Here is a 21,099-nt window from a genome sequence, read left to right on the forward strand (position 1 = left end):
TTCCTGTGCCCTGCTTCAATTAACATGGTTATGTTTTTAAAGGTAACAAAACAATTACAAAAGATGCTTTGTGGACTGAGGTTTTTAAGAGAGCTAGCAAAAACTTCAACAGTTTCACTACATCTATTGCTTGCCCCTCAACCTGTGTGTGGTTTGTCAGCATCTTTAAAACCTTATCATAGGTCTTACCCTATGCTGATCAGGACTTAGAGGGCTGACCACAAAAATTTAACCAGTGTGTTAACAAACCTAATGGATGGTGGTAGTGCTGAATTTTAGGAATCCCAGTGCATCTTTGTGGATTTCAGCACGGTGTGCTGTCTAGTACCCGATATTTGTGTAGACAGAATAGTCTCTAATTCCTCTTAGGCATCTGTGACAGGATTTGGTCCTTCATAAAAGACAATTCTAATTTCAACTTTGTGAAGTTCCTAATTTCTGTGTTAAAATGGGAGAAATTGGACAGTTCTTGGGTAGAGTAGCATAGATTTAGTCAAGACTATGAAATACATGAAAACATAATCAAAAAGTCAGAAGATAATAAATCTGGGAGATAATTTGGAGGTTCTGCTCTAAATGAACGGTTTCTGCTGGCATTCTTCTTCCCTTGTCTCCAGCCTGTTAGTCTACCAACATACACCCTGCAGTCCCCTGCCTTTCAATTCAGTGCACGTACCGCAGTGATACAGTGGATAAGTCAGCTCAATTTGTCTGAAAGGCCCTCGAAGTTGGGTGTTTAAATTCTGCATTCAGAAGCAGCTCCGGTTTGCGGTCTGTGCACAAACTCGTGGCAAAAGCTGGAATAAGTGTCCTTTCTTCCTTTTTACCTTCTTTACAGATTCTCCTGAAAGTATTTCAGCCTTTCTTTAGAGATTTACAGCTAGCTTGATAGATGTTACTCCACTTAAAATCCTATAGAGAAAACAGGCTGCTCGATGCCCCTGTCAGGTTTGCATTTCAGTCTGCCGGGCTGTTGCCCGTCATCTCTATTGCTCTCTTGCCTGGCCTGTCTGTGCACTGAGATTCTCCTCAGTGCTGCTGATTGAGTCTCTGCAGAAAGCAGTGGTCTCTTTTGTGTGTGTGTGTATGTGTATACATATACATATTTATTCTAGAGATTTATCATCTTTGAGCTGTGGTACATTAGTATTCTGTTCAGGGTCCTCTCATTACAAATTGTTGCCCAGAATAATTTGCTGGAGGAAGACCTGCACAGGCCTGTTGTGAACATAAACAGCCTTTAGGTTTCCTGAAGGAGAATCTCTTCCACACATGCATAAAAGAGAAATTTGTTTTTTTTTGTTGCAAAAAAACCAGCATTGAAAATATAAGCAAATGTAAACAATAACAGAGTGAAAAGGAATAATTACTTACTCTGGCCTCCTGGGTACTAGACAAGGTAAAGAGGAGGCAGGGAATCTGAATATTTTACTTCTCAGGCACCTCATTCTGTTAAATGCTAACACACATTTCAGTCTCCAGGGGTGTATTTTAACAGGCAGCCTGCTGGACTTTGGCTAGTCGGTGCTCTGTTGGGGCTGCTAAGGGAGGTAATTTCCCCTGATTTTTTCCACATGTCTTCTAGGAGGAATGCAGCATATTTTTCTCTGTTTATCCCTCTACAGGTACACAGAGAATAAAGAAAGCAGGTCAAAACCAAGTTGTTTGGGAAATGTCTGTTACACACAACTCAGTACCAGCTAATTTTACCAGTGTTGCTTACAGATCAGTGCTACCCAGCAGTGACAGCTGCAGGTGCTGTCAGACCTGAAACGCACGGCACCAGGATGCATGATCCATCTGTCCACATCTGTCTGTCCTGTTGCTGACCACAGAAAGCACCCACTGCACTGCAGATGTAGGCCTGGCCCTTACGGCGTGGTCAGGACAGAAGGTTTGGTTTGTTGTCCTGCTTCTGCCACTGTCAGCACCTGCGGGGCTGCCCAACACATTCCCCAGGCAGTGCCAGCCATGTGCTTGTACATCTCATCCTTTGGCTGCTTCATGGATCACAGAATGGCTTGGGTTGGAAGGGAGCTCAAAGATTACTTGGTTCCACCACTATGGGCAGGGACACCTCCCACCAGCCCAGGCTGCCCAAAGCCCCTTCCAGTCTGGCCTTGAGCACCTCCAGGGATGGGGCATCCACAGCTTCCCTGGGCAGCCTGTGCCAGGCCTCACCACCCTCTGAGGGAAGAATTTCCTCCTAACCTCTAATCTGAACCTCTCCTCTTTTAGTTTAAAACCATTCCCTCTCATCCTGTGATTATCCAATTGCGCAAAGAGTTGTTCCCCATCCTTTTTACAAATCCCCTTCAAGTGCTGAAAGGTTGCAATGAGGTCCCCCCAGAGCCTTGTCTTCTCCAGGCTGAACAGCCCCAGCTCTCTCAGCCTTTCTGCATAGGAGAGGTGCTTCAGCCCCTTCCTGGCCTTCCATTTCACTGCCATTGTGCTTTCTTTTCTAGATTCTAGCCTCATTCCAAATCAATGGCCTAGCCCTAACTGCTTTTTCCCAGCTGGTTCCAGTTTTGGTACACCTGTAACCAGACTTAGTATTTTGCGTGCTGTTACCTAGTTAATCTCAGCCTTACACAGTATTACACATACAGACCCCAGTGTCCCCTCCAACGACCTGTGGAGTTTGGGTGTTTTTCACATCACTCCCCCCCAACCACCTGTGAGACCCAGCCATCCCTTTTTGAGCTTTCTACAACAGCTTCTGGGAGCTTCTGAGCTTTCGGGTCCTGCTGTACAGACCCCTGAGCAAGCTGCTGTCTCCTCTCTTAAAGCCCAGATTTCTCTTACTCATCACCCTCATTTCTGCTAGGATCTGTTCTCCCAGTGCAGCCAAACCTGCTATCGACCTTCACTTACCTCAGAAGTGCTTGCATATGCATGAGTAGCGTTACAGTGGAGCGCCTCTCATGCTTGGTTAGTCCAGCCAAGGTGAAAAAAGGGTCTTTAATGCACTCTGGAAACCACTGCTGCTGGTTCTCTGCTGTGCTTTTGAGCAGGTGTCAGGGTGGCTCAGGTACTGAGCACACAGCATATATTGCAGGGTTAATAATACACATTTCATCTCTTGAAGTTGCTTCTGAAGTATTTAACCTTTTTCAGGCTATTTTATACCATTTCCTGAACCTATTCTACAGTGACAGAAATCACTGTGCCGTTTTTTGTGTGTTCGAATCATTCTGAGTAAGTTCAAAAACACAATATGTCTTATATATAGTAAAGGTAGCAACTTGCAGCATTACAATGAAGAACTAACTTGGGTAAAAAATAGTTGTGTAGCAATTCTCCTGCAAAAAAAAAAAAAAAAAATGAACACAGAGTCTTTAAAACTGGCTCGTATTTAAAAAAAAAAAAAAAAAAAAAAAAGGCTGGAAATCGTCTAGCTGCAGGTTAGGCAGTCTTGTGACAGTTAAAAGCTTGTACTCGCGTTCCAGTTCCTGTTTAATTTCTTCTATAGAAGAACAGATTTTGCTTAATATTTAAGATACCATCATTTAGAGAGTTGAGGTGCCTGTTTGCACACAATCGAAATAGAGGGATTTTTAAGATACTGCGTTAATACGAACATACTCATGGATCTTCATAGAAGCAGAGATTATTAGGCCTTGTAAGAGTCATTACTTTCAGTCTATGCTATTTCTTTGAATTCATTTTCTAAAATGTTTACTTATGTCTAATTTTCCTTATTCAATAGGAAATAAAAGCAGTATTCCTCTTAAAGGCATGAAATATTCTTTCTGAAGACCTTTGGAGTTTTACTTTTTCAAATTATTTCCTGAAAATTACTGTCAACCTGCTTTGAATTGGAGGATGTACCTGAGCATCCTGAGCATTGTGGATATTTTATTCGGCTCCTTTAACACATTCACTGATGAGTTTTAGGGAATGATGATGTCTGGCCGCTTCATTTTCTGTCAGTTGATAGAATTGTCAACTGTACTTTCATTTATAGTAGCAAAATAAGTATTTGGTTTCAGCATTGCTTTCAGAAGTTGATTTAAAACATTTTCTATAGAGCTTGCTCCCTGGTAGTTATTGCATTTCATACCAAAAAATTGTTTTTCAGTTTGTCAGCTGAATTTGTACTGGCATTTTAAGGCTTTCATAAGTCTGAGGACTATATTGTGGTGTTAGTATGTTTTTAATGTTCTGTGTTAGAATTTATTAAATCACAGCAAATCACTGCTCTCTGTATTTATGAGAAAATCTTCCAAATTTCTTGTTATGGAAGAATGTGCGAATTCTAGCACTAAGGTTCAATGAAGAACAGCTGTAACTACAGTGCAAGTAGGATTGTGGCCTGAGCGGCATCTAATGAATTAATGAAACTGATACTGCCTTTTCTAATTGATGGAAAGAAATGCTGTTTATATATTCAGGGCTTTTTTTTTTTTTTTTTTTTTTTTTAGTATGACTGAACGCTAGGTTTGAAAAATGATTAAGAAATAAGTTTTAAAGATACTGTCAAATCTAACAACATGAGGAAACTTTCAGTAGTAGTAGAATGTGTTTCTCAAATTATTCTCAGTGTGGAATATATTATAGAAAAGAGACAGTAATGACCCCAAATCCTGAAGTTTCTTTGAGAAGTTATATAATAAGTGTTTGGGAGGTTGTTTGTACATGGCTTGGTCCAAGCTTATCTTCTATTGCTTTCTTAACTGACTTGATAAGCACTGCTTTCTAGCAGTGAAGGACACTGACAGGTATCAGTACTATCTCAGTCCGTGACATGGTATCCATGCAACTTCATACCAAATTACATTGGTATTTCTTCCACTGTATTTATTATAGATCATACTTAATTTATCCTTTTCTATAACTTTTCAGGCTCTTTGTTTTATTCCTTTCCTGGGAAGATCTGTAATTGTTCCTGTTTTATCATTTTTTAATCTTCATTCCTCTCCCAGTGTTCACTTATATTGTATGATCTAGAGTGTCCTGTTGTGTGCCACATTCTGTTTTGTGAATATATTGGTGAAAATGTGTAAATGTAAATTACCAAAATTAAAATTGAAGCACTTGAGCCTTCGATGAAGGCTTCTAATTTAGTCAAATTTTGTGTATATGCCTTTCAGATTAATGCATTTGTTTAATTCCATGCATTAGATCACTCGGTCTTGCAATGGCACCGCGTGTGAGATTTCTTCAAAAAGTTCAGAAACAGTTACCTGCGAATGAATTGGCTGATGAGACAAATCCTGTAAAGGAGACAGAGCAAAACAAAAATACCATCTCCTCAATAAACAAGGAAGGAGTGGAGAAATGCAGAACTAATTTCAGTGGAAAGGTATCTGCTAACAAAGCAAAGGAAGAGGAAAGAAGGAAAGAAACAGAACACCCCCCTTCTGAGGAAGGTGCTGAGGAGAGTGATGAGTCTGAGGATGAATCAGAAGAATCTGAGGAAGAGGAAAAAGAAGCTGCTTTATCAAGCAGGGCTCCAAACACAGACTCCATGCAGTTCTTCGAAGATGACGATGAAGATGATGATACTAAAGACTTTGATTTGCTGACAGTGAAAAGACGGAATGTTTTTGGTATGGAAGCTAAAGATGGTCCTGCACAGGTAAGTACACTTTACAGTAAGGCTTATGAATCTTAATGATTTTATTTTGGACATACTCCAAGTAAAAATGAGGAGAAAATTCTGCTCTTTAGCAGTGTACTCGCTTGAGGTCAGATGTTTTGCTGAAGTGTATCAGAGGTCAGAATTGCTCCCAGGAGATAAGTGGTGGTGTGACTTATGCTTTTATCATTTTGTGTTATTAACATTAGGTAAGTAATTTTCCTCACATAAAAGATGTCCTTGTAGTAGTTTTAATTTATGAATAACATGACTTGAATACTTTTCTTGTACCTTCCTAAAGTAGCTGCAACTTTTAGTCCTGATTTTGATGGTGTTACACAGTTTATGACACTGGGAACCAAATTGCAGCAGATGATGAGCTGTTTCCTAATACAAATCATAAGAAATGATCTTTACATTAACCTAAAGATCCAAACCATTAATGTAAATATCTTCAAACCAAGATTTTTACTTTCAACAACACTTACCTTTGCTGTTAGGAATTGATCCAATATCAGGGAGCAAGTGAAGGAGCACTTCGCTTCTAAAGAGCACTTCTAAAACGTAGTTATAGAGATGTATTAAAAGTATTCATTGATGTAGATCTTTCATTTCCTTAGTCAGTAGCTTTGTAATTGAGGGTTCCTCTGCACTCAGTACTCAGTATTCCCAGAAATGTTGCTTTCATTTAATCTTTAAATGCAATGTTATAGTAAGTCCCATCCCGCCCCCCCATAAAGCAGATTTGGTAAGTGCATATTGTGAATTTTTGGTGTGTCCTTTGTCCTATCTAGCAACTATTTATCTGTAGTAAAGAGATCCAAGTGAAATAGCCATCTGCTTCAGCAAGATGGTTTTCCTAACTTACATACATGCAAGGGGAGCCTCCTGGTAAGCAATGTATGTATTTTTCCAACTGGTATTTTAAATCTTTCTTTTTCGGTGCTGTTATTTAACAGCGCAGGGCACTTGTCATGAACTTATGCTTACCAGCCCACTGGCTGCATTTATAAGCAGCATCTTTCCGTTAGTATTTAGCAATGTGAGTAAAACCCTTCCGTCAGCTCACTTTGTCACAGCTGAGCACTTGCTCAGTAACTGAACCCCCGCCCGCGTTCTCTCCTCTCCCTCGAGGAGGTTGTCACAGGTTCCCATCTCTTGCCAGCAGCACGGGAGGAGGATAGGTGTGGGTAGTGGATGAGGGTGCTCCAGGGATTGCATTTCTGTCCCTCTTACTCTAAACCTGAATCGTCCTGCCTGTGCGCAGCTCATGGCTGGCTAGGCGCTAGTACGTGGCAAAGCTGAGTGGACGTGGCAGTGCCTTATAATTATTAATAAATTTCAGTTTCATGTGGTAAAGAAGCTGCAGTTTAAAAAACAAAAAGTAGAATGAAAGATTTCTGCCTAAAAGAGCACTCCTGTCTCAGCTTTCCTATCGCTTCTGCTATTTTCCGTGCTGAAATACACAGACAGCTTTATGTTGAATTTGTATGTTGGAAAGTGATTTGGGAAGTTCTGCTCAGAAAATAGTGAAAAACAAAACAAACAAAAAACAACCAACCACCACCAAAAACCACACAACAAAGCTTTGATGTAAAAGAATGAACAAGAATTTTATGAATAATATTAGTGATTTAAGAAGTTATTTGGAACCTCACCAGGTAATATTTTAACAGTTTTCTAGCATTAAACACTTACGGGTTAGGCAAGTTGGAAATTCTTTTCTGTGATTTAGTGTTGTTAATGTTTCATACTTGCTATACAAGTGTGGAAGAGCTCGTACTACCTGAATCCTCTTGTTCATGGGGGCATAATACTCGAAGCAACTGTGAAGAAAAATTAAGTTTCAAGATCTGTGTCGTTAAGAATTGAAATATAATTTGAATAATCTCCTACAGAAATGCCAGTGATAGTGCAATATATAATTTTTAGAAAGCAGGAACGTAGGGTGTACTGTGCCTAGCTGTGGAAACTAATCACTGCATATGGGAGTGTGGTGTTTATTGCCTTAGTTACTGTGAAAATTGTTGATAAATTGTGGAGTGCTTTAAACTTATGGTTTCTATTTTCAGTAGGAATAAGACAGTAAAGGCTTATACATGTATCACTAACCGTATGCAGTCTTTTAATGTTTCAGCATACAAACGCACGTGACAGAAATTATCTTGAAAGATGCAGTTGTTGTGCATCTTTATTTCATACCTATACCTTGACACCACGTTTTATGCATGTTAAAAATGAATTGTTAACTTGCAACACTGCTTATATTTTTTCCCCATCTGTTTACTTTCCTGATAAAAGTTTTGAGGTGATTAATGCTGTATTGTGGTAGATCCTACTGAATGCATGTAGCTGACATCTAAAGAATTAGAGCCGATTCCTCTGGGCTGTGAGGAAAAGGCACCGAGCAGTCCAAGGGCAGTTTTCCTGTTGCTCTGGGTTGGAGTGTCCTTCCAGTAAGGACTCAGAAGACAGTTTGACTTCAGCGTACGGGATCCTTGCTGTGTTTCTGGGACGAGGCAGTGGCAGTGTGTTAATTAGCAGCATCAAACGCTGCAGAGGGTCTAGGAGTCTGAAAATGAAGTGTGCTCTTGGCTAGATCATTTAGTGCTGAGAAAAATCTACCTTCTGTGCTAAAAAGATGAGAGTCTTGTGGAAAAGCTAGTATGTGATCATCTAATTGGGAGATCATGAATATACCTGGAAAGGCTGAATTAAATTTGCCTTAATACTTTCAATGCGTGTGATTGATTTTACACTTCCAGTGTTCCTGTACTATGCTGCTTGTTGACAGCAAAGCGGTCCCACTGCTGTTGTTGAGCTTCAGCAGTTCAGTTTCAGGGGAAACCTTACATTCAACTTCAGTTTTTAAAGAGCTGTTGTTAGGGTCACCAGCCCTTCCTCATGCTTGTGTCTTTCCAGGCCCCTCCAGCCTCAGGAAGAGCAGGAGGAGGTGCAGCACCGCCGTGTGTCCCACGGGGCTGTAGTGCAGAGCAGGAGTTCTTTAAGCTGATGGAGTGGAAGGGGATGTGTGTGACTTCCTTGGAATAGCTTGCTTTTGGTGAACGTCTGTGGTGCCTAACTTGACAGTGAAAGTTAGGTTGTGATGGGAAGTGCCACATATCCAATGTTAGCTCAGTTAATAACGCAACCCCCAGAATGACTACGTGCTTTCCCTTTCTTAGTGTGTCTCTTTGTTGTGTGTGTATTGCCTCTGTGTTTTTGTGATAACAAATATAAATGTTTCTCTTTTAGCACTGCCACATAAAAAATAAAACCTTGAGTAATGTGTTTTTTTCACCCTGGCACATACTACAACGTTGTTATGAATTTCTGAGCTCCAGAGGTACTCACCAGCTGCTCTATTTATGAATTTTACTTAAATATGTCATGACTTTTAGCTGTTTGGTATAACTCATGGGACTTATTTAGAAGTACAATGTTCTTATGCATTAAAAAGGTGACGAGCAGAACTGCCAATATCAATTGGCAGATGCACAGTATTATTTGGTTGTTATATTAACATTATGTAAATTAATCGCTTAAAGTGCATCTAACAATATTAGCAGTATAGATGTTGCAAGGACTTTAAATAATCCCAGGTTACAAACTTTGCTTTTAATGCTACTTTGGTGAAATTGGATGTCGCATTTTCAAATGCAAAAGCTGTACTTCCCCGTAAAACACTATTTATTGGAGAACTAAGATTAAGCCTACGGTAGTTTTTTCTTTTTTTTTTTTTTTTTTGTTTATACTTTTAATCCTCTTGTTGGACATGTTGCATGCTGTCAGACTTGTTTTCTGCTAGCAAATTTTCTTTTTTAGGATAGAGAATGTTAAATTACTGAGTTCTTAGGATTTCCTTCTCCCCCATCCTTTGATTTATAGACCTGTAAAGCTTTTCTAGTGAGGTACTGCCTGCTTGGACGATGGTAGAAGTGTAAGCCTATGGACAGAGGGTTGCCTTCAATAACACTTGCAGCTTCCTTGGAGTTAGTCCGTACACCCACAGAGCCTTCAGTTTGAATGCTGTGGCTTTGGAGGGATTTTTTTTTTTTTATATTTCATGATTCTGTCTCAGCTAGTTGGCTTGTTTTATAATCCAATAATGTTATGTGAAATGAAATTTTCTTACAGTTCTCAGATACACAAACCTGGTAGGTTATGGAAGCAGGAAAGAACAGAGAAGGGTAAGCCTCCCTCACAAGAGATGATGGTGGGGTCTATACCAAGAAGCAGAGAGTGATAGTTGGCTGTAATTTGGGCTTTTCACAGAGAGTGTATCAAGGAAACATCATTTAATGCCAACCAAAGTGAGGATATAATCCTCTAGAATTTTCTCCTGTGATGTTGAGAAGACAGCCTATCACCATACAGATAAATCAAAATTACTTTTCAGAGTTGTGATTCATCTCGATTGCTTCTCTTACATTGGCTTTCCATTCTGAATGTGATTTCTCTCCTTCTGTTCCTTGCTGTGAGACAGAAAAAGCAGTGTATAAACATCAGGTTGGTCAAAATCCATGCGAAGCATCTTCTCCTTCCTCTTATCAGCTCTTATTACCTCTTATTCTTCCATATTAACTCATGTTAAACATATGACTTGGTCTCCTTGGTGCTTTTCAGGGGATGACAAGAGAGAAAACACTCGAAGGAGGCAAGAGGCAAGGGCTGAAGCTGGCTGACTCTGGAAGCAGTGTTGGTTCCCTTAGGGCTGCCTCTCTTTGCTCCTGCTGTGGTAGCGTGTGGTGTCCAAGAGAACAAACCTGCTCCAGGGCAACCTGCTAGCTGTAAAAGGCACATTATTCCTTGGAGGCATATTGCAAAGCTAGCACTATAGCAGAGGAAATACAGAGGTTATTTATTTTTAAGTTAAATAAAAGTCAATGCCGTGATGCATTATATACCATAAATTCTCCTTCCTACAGAATGGGCCTTCTGTTCCTAGCCTAGTAACTCTGTGCTTGTGTGCCTCAAGTTGAATTATAGCAAGTAATGATTTATAAGAAGCACAAAACATTTGCACACAAGTGAGGTAGGCCTACATTTGGATGTTTTAAGAAGGCAGTGTTAAGAAAAAATATCTTTTGTCAGCCGTGAATGGAAACGAAACCTGCTGACAGCACCTTGAGCCTCCTCATGCCCAGCAGTGAGCGCTGAATGTGTCCTACAAAGTGGATGGAAAATTGTAATGAAACCACAATTTATTTTTGTGCAATTTCAATAGCTTAAGTACAACTGAAACTTGTTTTTTAAGACAAGCTGTGACGTCCAGTTATATTATATTCCATGTAATTTTAAAAAATCTTGTTGTTCAGCAGTGCTTCTGGAAGCTGTGCATTGAGACAGTGCTAAACCCAGGCATGGTGTTCAGCAAAAATATTTCTTTCCCTTCTTGGACAGCTTTTGCTCCTGAGATTTTCCCTGTCATCATTATTTTTGAGTAGAGTGTTCATGAGCTTCTTGTTAGTTTAAAGTGTGTAACAGAGGCTTTTGAGGCAGTCCTTTGTGAGAACCCATAATCTGTTTTGGACTCCAGATCCATAAATCACTTATTATTTTAAAATGTTTTTAATGCTTCTTCATTGTTCTTTCAGCTTGCATTGGCAGCTCTTGTGTCTACTCCAAATGTATCTTCAGATTTTTCTCTATTGATTTCCATTTCAATTATTTTTTTTTTTTTTTTAGAGACTTCCTGAAAACTTCTGTAGTGTATGGAAAATTCACTGTAATTGTTTCTTGCACCTTTTGAGGCAGCATTCCAGGTATTTGTGTCAATCCCTGTGATGATTAGGAAAATTGGAAAATCTATAGGATTAAAATTCCATATCTGAGTTACAGGTGAGCCATATACTTGAAATAAATGGCTGCTGCATGTCTCTTAGACTGTGGGTGCAGCATAACATGGTCATCCTAAATGTTTTAATCATGTTTCAAACCTGAAAGGAAGTATCATTTAGGGATTTTATTTAATATCTTCCTGTATCATAGCTCTTAGCTTTCTGGGTCATAGGCTACAGGGTACCCAGTTCTGATGTGCAAGGTGTTGCTTCTGTGTAATGCTTTATGTTGGAAAGTGCTTTTGAACCATTATGGGCTGTGCTAGTTTTGATGTCTACAGTACACCTTGAGGACAGTTTGTTGCTTTTGTAATTAAGAATGCAGTATAGAAGGATGCCACAGCTGCCAGGGACCTGCTTTCAGTCTTTCAGTCACAGCTCTTTGAGAAGTGCCTTCTCCTTTGAGCCAAGAAAGGCTTTTAGGCTGGACGTCAGGAGGGGGTTCTTCACAGAGAGAGTGGTTGCACACTGGAACAGGCTCCCCAGGGAAGTGGTCACTGCACCGAGCCTGTCTGAATTTAAGAAGAGATTGGACTGTGAACTTAGGCACATGGTCTGAACTTTTGGGTAGATCTGTGCGGTGTCAAGAGTTGGACTTGGTGATCCTTAAGGGTCCCTTCCAACTCAGGATATTCTATGATTCTATGATTCTAAGAGAGGTTCCCCCAGCTCTGAGGTGAGTTGCTTGTAAGTCAGCAGCTTTTGCAGGAGTGTGCTGCTCATCTTCTAGAGGAAATGCTGTTCACAAAGTTACTAGCTAGTGGAGCAGACTCCTGAACTAAGCAGTGCAGCCTTTTTATTTTAATTACTGGAGCTGTGGGTTAAAAAATCTTTTCTGAAGCAGCCTCCCAGGTCTTCTCCACTGTGCTGAACCTGCTGCAGTGTCACAGAGCTTGCTGTCCTAGCAAGAGGCAGCCATTTGCAAAGTGTTCCTGTGGTTAACTTGTACCGGAGGACCGTGATACTTGTGTTTAACCATGCACGTCTCTAATCTCTCCTTTAGAAAATACTTTTTCTGGTGGGTTGATGCTTCCTGAAGTGCAATGATGTTAGCAGTCTAGCACATTGCTCACATGCTCATGGTGCAAATTCAGGTTGCAGCGAGGCACACTTTGTCTTTGGATGGAACAGACCCGAGGTGACTGAGGTGCATGGTCTTGTATCTCAAAAGATACGGGGGTATTGTATAATTTAAAATGATTCATTAAAATATAATTTGTTAAACACTTCTAGTAGGTTACTCAAGCCTGCAGCAATACCCTCAGTTTTGGTGTGCTTAATGACTGATTTATAGCCTTCTTTAATATACTGTAATCATTTCATAGATGAGGATGAGTGAGCCAAATACTCTGCGTTAAAACTGCTTTGTTTTAATCAATATTCTCCAAATCCGTAGGATTTGTAAATTCTAAAATGCTGCAATTTCCTTTAAGATCTTTACTGCCTGAATGCTTGCTGGGTGATGGCACTGGAAGTATTTATAACTATGACACAGTTTTTGGATGAGCGGTTTCTGAAAAGTTGAGTGCTAATACTCTGAAATGCCACCAGAAATTATACAGCACTAATTTTCAAAGGAAATACGGCTTCCTGAAATAGTAATAAAGCAGACCAACTAACAAATACTTATCCCGAGCCTCCCAACCGCTGTCAGCACAGTGTGTAGTTGACGTTATGAGAATAATTCTTCAGTTGTTCATGTGGGCATCTTCTGTGATGCAGCCAGCTGCTACTTTAAGCCTCTCAGCGAACTGCTCATTCACATTTTCAACAATAGTTTGGGGCAGATATCTGAATTCTTACGTGTTGTATAATTTTTTAGGTGGAATAATTTGACAATTAGGACAAAAAATCACAATTTTGGTGAAGATTCACGAGCTGTTAGCCAAAATGAGTCTCTGAGCAATTTGTTGCGGTATTACTGACATGCAAACTGTAGAGTAATTAGTATTTTAAAAAGGAAAATATGTGTAGTACACTGTTCACAAATTCTGACCTGCTGACTGATTGTGGAAAAAGGACAGTAATCACAGAAAAACTGCTTTGGGACATCATATTTCCATGATGTCCCAGCTGTGGAGGGGTAGAGGTGACACCAGCTGGGAGGGAGCCTCCTGCCTGCTGCAGGCTGGGCTCTTTGCTTTCTGTCTCAGGTAAAGAAACAGCTACTGCCCCTGGGGATAAAGACCTGTTAAAGGAGCTTCTTTTCTGAGAAAATAAAACAATTAGGATGACAGCTGCTGGCCTTATTTGTGTCAAAAATTAAGTGAGCTATAAATTGCTTTGTGGCATCCCATCCTTTGTTATCTAAACCGTGCTGCTCTTGTGCTAGCTCTCAGCTTATTTCAGCACAGGGTTGTTCTTCTCTGTGCTTGAGCTGCAGGTTTGTTTAATCCTCCAGCAGGAAATCTCCATCTTCACGGTGCTCACCAGGTTGAGGCAGACTGCCCTGCCTGCTCCTCGCAGCCCTGCGTGCTCCAGAAGGTGCCTGTGGAGTAAAAAGGGTGATGCTCCAGCAGCAAGATGTCTGGCAAACACACCTGAGGAAAATTGAGGGGGTGCATTAGTAAATCCCTCAAAAAAAAAAACAAAAAACAAAAAACAACAAGTAAATGGGAAAAAGTGGTGGTGTCTTTGAGTTGGGAAACCCATGGGAAAACAGAATGACAAAAGTAGCTTTTTGAGGGGCTAAATGATGATATAAGCATGTGAAAGAGTTTAAGATAGTTCTGAGACACTTGTGCCGTGCTGATCTTGCTATGAGCAAGCTGGGAAGAGAAAACAGCTTGACTCTCTAAGAAAGTGCAAATATCTCTTGTCCTTTTTGGCTTTTTAGGGAGATGTCGATGAAAGACCAGCAGCTTTTTCTTGTTTCCCTAATCTCCTCTGCATTGAGCAAAATTAACATTAGCTGCTGTTTTGCTTATAGTGATGCCTCCTTATCTCTGGCTCAGAGCTGAGTGTCCTCAAAGTGCCAGCCTTGCTGTGGCAGCTTTCCTTCAGGTTCGCAATGCAAGGGCTGTGTCTTGCAGAGCACAAAAGGACACTATGTGTTTCTGTTGCAGTAGATCTTTTGCTGCCTTGGAGAAATTATGCATCTGCCCCGGGATTTTGGAGAAATACTGTTTTTACAGTCGTCACTCTTCCTTTATATATGCGTTGCTGGTCTGAGTTTCATTGGTCTGTACTTCTGGGTGATGGTTTTCAGTTTGGTGTTTTCTAAATCGTGAATGGAGGGCAGTCTTTTTGGTGAGATCACAAACCTGGTGTCACTGCCAAGCCTTTTTATCTTAACAAAGGGAGATAGAAGAGCGAGCTGATAATCCTAAAATGGGTATTAACAATTGTTTTAAGCCGTTCTATCTGGGGTTTATTTACATTAATATACGCCGAAAGCCAAAAGGTACTTCATATACAGCTGCTTACAGACCTACTCCAGCCACAGAGGTTCACCATTTTGGCTCGGAGGAATGTGTAATGCCTTAATTTGCTCGTGTGTTTTGGGAATTGCATGCTGACCTAGAGTTACACCATCTCTGAGAAAGTAAATCTCTGTCAACTTTTGCTTTCTTTACCTGTTGTGTCCATAGGTTCCCCAGCCTGAAAAGTGCAAATAAGTTATTGGATGTCTTTTAGGTTTTATGGTGGTTACAAAAAGTTTGAAGCTTTTATAAAATGAATATGCTCTTGGGAATTTATTTATATGTAGGCTCCATGTCAGAATGACGTGGTAACAAGAAAATACTGACCTGCAGCAGAGCTGGAGAATTGCTATCAAGAAGGTATTGTGTTAGGGCAGTGAGCGTTGATGCGAAATGTCTTTTGATTTGTGGGCTGAAAGAAATGTTCATGTTATTTCCAGCTTTAGGACACGATTTTTGAATGGGTGTTTCTAGGAAGTGCAGCTGTTGGGTTCACTGTCAGGCGTAGAAAAAGGAGGCAAAGAAAAAGAATACAAAGAAAGCTCCCCAAATAGCTGTGATGAGCGATTGAGGCTGATGTGAAGGGGGGGATTTAAGGGCTGAGATGAGACGAACTGAAAGGCAATGGTGTTGTACAGGAATGACAAACTCATGAGGCATCTTCCCAGCCTGTTCCTTTGGGAAACCCAGACAATATTGTCAGCAGATTCCTGTCTCTCAGCATCATGTTTCATGAAGATTTATACCACCTCTTATGGGATGATTTTTGAATAAGAATTACTGTGAAGTTCACTCCTTCAGTTTCAAATCTTGACATTAAATATGGATGTCTGTAATTTGTTCTACAGGTCTTTAGTGATAACGTAGTTATGTTTTACAGAAGTAAAGAGAAGTGGTCTGAGCTTCCCAGGTATAACACTCTTTGGTACGCTTATATTGAGTACAAAACATGAATTTTACTTAATTTTGTTTCCAAAAGAAATCTGTATCCTAAAACACACAAAGATACGAAGTTTACCATTACTAGCACTTCTCCCAGTGGTTTAGTTCATTTGTCAGTGCTGCAGTGAAGAGGTGGATGTGGGGGAAAGAGGACAGGAGCTGAGAATAAAGATATTCGAACAAATACTCCTTTGGTCTGCAAGAAAGACTTTATTTTAGCACACAAGAGAATGTGAGAAGAAAATGTGATACTGTTATGGAGGAGGTGAATAATATGATGTAAATTGGAAATGCAATGTGCAAATGCAAATTAAGACAGCATTTAGCTTAGGGACACTTCATTACTGCATGTTATCAAGTGTTGCAAGTCATTTGGAAGGCAGGCACCCTGTAGTTGCTTAGAAATGGAAAAAAAAAATGGTGTAGGAGTTGAAGGTTGAGTATTTTTGCCTGACTGAACTTGAGTCAAGATTCTGCTTCTGGCTGGTCAAGTGTTGTAATTACCTTAACAGGCCAAGCTTTTAAATAAATTAAAAAAAATAAACAAAGTTGTACGTACCACACCTGCAGGTAACCTTTCTGTCTTTGGTTTCAAGGTCAGCATTTATGCCGAGCCAAGGAAATGTTACGTTCTCATTAGCCAGCCTTGTTTTTGTGGCTCCACTCTCTTGATCCTCCTTTAAACGTGGGGAATTTAGAACATAAATTACTTTGACTTCTCCCCTTTTTTAAGAAGTATTTTATTCTTTTTAGCACAGCTGATTTTTTCATTGGTCATTGAAGCTAATCAATCTTGACATTTCTTGTTACTGCTAATCTTCTTTTATGGTTGGAAAAATAACATCTTCATATTTTATTTTACCTTCGGACATTTTTTAAGGCACTTACGAGCAATAATAGCCTTCTAAAGCATTTTGTGATGTAATGTAGGACAGCTGCTAATGATTAAAGCTAAGACAGCTGTAATGGAATATTTACTGGATAAATTGAGAAGAGACTAATAAATAGAGGTACAAGAAATGTTAAATCTTTTAGTGGAAAAACACCGGAGAAAGGAAATGCAACTTTAGATTGAGTGTTTATATCAAGTGTGAGCATATCACTGGAACACAGGCCTTGGCTCATTGTTTTCAATTTTTCCTTTAGTTGCTGGAAAAATAGTTAAAAGCTCTCCCAGTACCAGAGAGTTCTGGACATACTGGAGAGAGCCCAAGGCAGGGCCACCAGGACGATGAAGGCGCTGGAGCATCTCTGCTGTGAGGAGAAGCTGGGAGAGCTGGGGCTGCTCAGCCTGGAGAAGAGGAGGGTCTGGGGGATCTCATCCGTGTCCCTAAATCCCTGACGGGAGGGTGCAGAGGGGACGGAGCCAGGCTCTGCTCAGTGACCCCCAGAGAGGCTGTGGGGTCTCCTCCTTTGGGATCTCCAAAAGCTGCCTGGATGTTGTCCTGGGCAGCCTGCTCTGGGTGTCCCTGCTTGGGCAGAGGTTTAAATTAACAGAAGTAATTTTTATGCAAGTGTAAGTATATGTAAAGAGAGCTTTTACAGCTAAAAAATTATTAGCTCTTTTCTGAAATTATTTATGTGAGGAAAGCATTGCTTCTAAAAGATACATTCCCAATTAAATTAGTTCTTTTTTTTTTTTTTTTCAGCAGGAAAGTTCAAGTCTAACTTAAAGGATTTTTATTAAAAAAAAAAAAAAGAAAAAAAGATTAAGACTTTAGACTGAGGTTCTATAGATGTATATGTTTAGCTGATTAATGTTTATGTTAAATAATCAAACTCTTAAGTCTTGGTCATTGATCAAAGTGTTCTTTTTCTTGCATATATTTCAGGTAGTCTTCAATGATGCTTGTGTAGGGTTTCAGAAGGGTTAGGTTAGGAGGTGATCTACAGCTGCAGACCTGGACAGCAGGACCACAGGAAACAGTGTACATGAAAAAGTGTTTCTCAGGTTAGCTTTCAAAAAGTGGCGTGGGTGTGTACACAAAGAAAGGGGAAGCGAATAATGGTCCGAATTGGGGTTAGGGAGAGGGAAGGAAAATTGTAAGCTAGGCTAAGAAGGCTTCAAAATCACTAGAATACAACGAGTATTTAATTTTCAAATGCTGCATCTGATGGATTTGCTTCAAGAGTAGAATCCAACTTCCATGTTCTTAATTCTCTTAAGCACTTCTGATCAATTACTTAGAATTTCATCCTCCTTGAAATCTAATGGACATTTCTAATTTCCGTATGTTGCTGGAAACCATGAATATGAGCATATTTGCAGAAGTGGAATCTCTCATGGTATCTTTACAGGCATCAGTGGCCAGGGTTTACCTTGGGAATGTTTAATGAGGTGGCTTAGTGTACCCACGGACAGCTTATTTGGATACAGGCAATGTGAAGGTTTTCACAGATCTAGCTGTGTGTTTACACATAGAGATATAATGTAGGGGGACTCAAGTTCCCCAGACAGGAGAGATTTTATTGTGGTTAGGAAACATAAGGTGGTGGGAGAAAGCCAGGTTTATTATTTTTAATTGCAACCCAATAACGGCTTGGTTTTGCTGTATCTGGTTTGTTTATTCTTTGAGCACAATTTTCCTGCTATGTAAAACCACTTCTGTTGGACAGAGGTTGCTTACAGATCCTGAAGCAGTTCTGCGTGTGTTAACATCCTATTCATGGGCTGTGTCTGCAGCTCTTTTTCTCTGCATTCACGGTGATGGAAAACTGCTGGAAGCCAAAGCTTACGTCTCACAATAGCCTGTAATACGACTATGAACTGTGCAGTCAGGCTTATAAACAAACTTATCCTTTCCCTTTTTTATTTATTCCTTTTTATATCTCAACAAGTAAAAGCTCTACCTGATTATCTTTGGAGTGCTCTGAAAGCACGACTTCATTTACAACATATCAGTCGAAAATAAATCTCTCTCTCCTGAGATCTTTTGCTATCCCTTTACCTCCAGTGGAGGGGCCAAAATCTGTCAGTGAGAGCAGTTTAGGGCTATCTATCTCTCTATCTATCTGTCTGCCTTTTCAAACAGTCCTGAAATCTGGCCGAACTATACAGCCTCCTGCACTTGCCATGTTCAGCCTGAAATGACTTGGTACAAAATAGAAATTCAGTGCTTGTGCTGGGAGACCTGGGGCATCTGAATGTCAAACTCTATCTGATGAAATTGCATTCTTCTCCTACTTTAATAGGATTGCGAGGATAATATAGTTGAAATTTATAGTTGTCATAAGGATAAGGTCAGCAAGTAGATCAGAGCTGAATTGGAATTGACCCTGTTTTCTTTTCACTTGAGTTAATTTACTGACTTGCTAGGCTACCAGCCTTTCAGGATTCAGAGCATGACTAAATTGTTTGACAGATCAGGGTTGTCTTAAACATTTCAAACTATACATATTAAAAAATTGTGTACATAAAATAATTAACCCTTATATGTACAAAACATGTTTAATAAATAAAGATAACAATCTTATAAATATAACATTTGTACGTAAATATAACATTTATACATATTTAATTTATGTACCTATATATGCATGCATGTGTATATATATGTAAATGAAAAGATGCTTCCCAAATACTTCTTCCTCCAGTGCCTTTCCGAAGAAAATTTATTGTTAAGTCCTTGAACTTAGCACATTTTATACGGGGTTAATTTCGCTAATGCAAGTGGCAAGAGCCTGATGATGAACGTTTTAATTTCTGTGGTGGTACTTGCTCAGCGAGGAGTACCAACTTGTAATAGGAATTTTTCCGCATTGGGTTTTGTGATCGTTTGGAAGATGCATTGTGCTCAGAGGCAATCAGCAACGGCTGCAGAGAAATGGCATGTACCTCTCTCAGGCAATTTTGGTATTGAAGATATTTCATATGATGGTTACAGGATAAACTGTTGCTGTTGTGCAGAAGCTGCACCTCACTTCACGCTCCCTTCTCTGTTACTTCGTGCACGTTGTTTCTCCTTTGTTAGCGCTGACTCAGCCACAAAAAAAAAGAGGTGGCTGCCTTAGAAGACAGATTTCCTACCGATCAGTTCTCTTTGTGCAGGAGGAGAAAGCTGCCCACTCTCCCTTCCTCATATTTATTCTGAAATGTTGGTCGTCAGGTTTTCAGAAAGGTAAGCTGACACCACCTTGAGCTCATTTTTTATATTTTCAAGGCTGGATGTGAAGATTTCCTGTGAGCAGTCGAAGCTCCTGAGCCCCTTCTCCGCAGTAATCGTAGCGGCACAAGCAGGTCCTGGTCACCATCAGGACGGGGAGGCTTCAGGGTAGGGTTACTCTGGTGTAGGTGTTACCAGGGGTAGGTGTTAGGCTGAGCTGAGAACGCATCATGTTCTGATCATGTTCTGTGACCACATGGGGCAAGTCCCTGATGTTTCAGTGCTGGGTGGCTCCAATGGACACGGTAAAAACTAATATTTTTAGTTGTGGAGAAAATTTCATCACACCACGGTTTCTGGTTGTTTTTTAAAAACAAATTAATGACCAAACCCTCCACATCTGATAATATTCTTAGATTAGAGACATCTTCCTTCCAGCCTTCTTAAATACGAAGGAAGTTTCTCAGTTCTATTTCAAGGAAAAAAAAAAAAGCTGAAAAATACATTTTATGTTTCACAAGAATTCCAGAGCATTTATTTTGATATTTATTAGTTAAAATAGCATGGGCAGAATGAAGTCGAGTAAATTCCTTATTCATTTTATTTTTTTTTCTGTTAATGGATATTATTATATCCAAATGTACTCGTGGTTTCTGTAAAGTCTAATGCATTTTGATCAAAACAAGTTCCCGATATCAGCTACTACCTGTGCATGAGTTTCATAATCTGATTATGCATTGTATGAAGCAGTATTTCCTGCCTTCTATTTAAATTGTGACTTTTTAATTTCATATGGTGTCTTGTTCTTGGGTTGTGAAACAGAGTGCATCTTCACTTATTAAATTATTAAGAATTAAGCAATACATATATTTGTTTTCTTTTCAGAGGCAAAGATTCTTTGTTTTTATTTTCTCTGTACAAGAATTATTTTTAAATATTCTTCACCATTCCAGTGTGTCTTCTCTGAACTTCCTGTAATTATTTTCCAATAGAGACAAAACCAATTCATGGAGAAATCCAAATAAAAGTTGTTACAGAACAGTAGCTTTGAAGTTTGGACTTCTGGGAAGTTTATAGCCTGAAGAGAGAATTATGTTACTTCCTTCAGCAGCGTAATCGTTTGTTCTGGTAACATTTATGCTCCTTTCATTCCAATAAAGAAGTCATTGATTGAAGTTTGTACTGCAGAAACCATCAAGCTATTGGTCTTA

General features: G+C 39.8%; 1 protein-coding gene across 1 annotated transcript in view; it reads left to right on the top strand.

Moving 5' to 3' along the window:
- DDX10 (DEAD-box helicase 10) overlaps window positions 1-21,099 on the top strand; it is a 183,823-nt gene that overhangs the window by 45,347 nt on the left and 117,377 nt on the right. The window contains exon 13 of the mRNA XM_084505482.1: window positions 5,125-5,581. Within this exon, the coding sequence (XP_084361608.1) occupies window positions 5,125-5,581 (457 nt within the window). The remainder of the gene's footprint in view (window positions 1-5,124; window positions 5,582-21,099) is intronic.

This window comes from Aythya ferina (genome assembly GCF_964211825.1).
Source record: "Aythya ferina genome assembly, chromosome: 1".
NCBI lineage: Eukaryota > Metazoa > Chordata > Aves > Anseriformes > Anatidae > Aythya > Aythya ferina.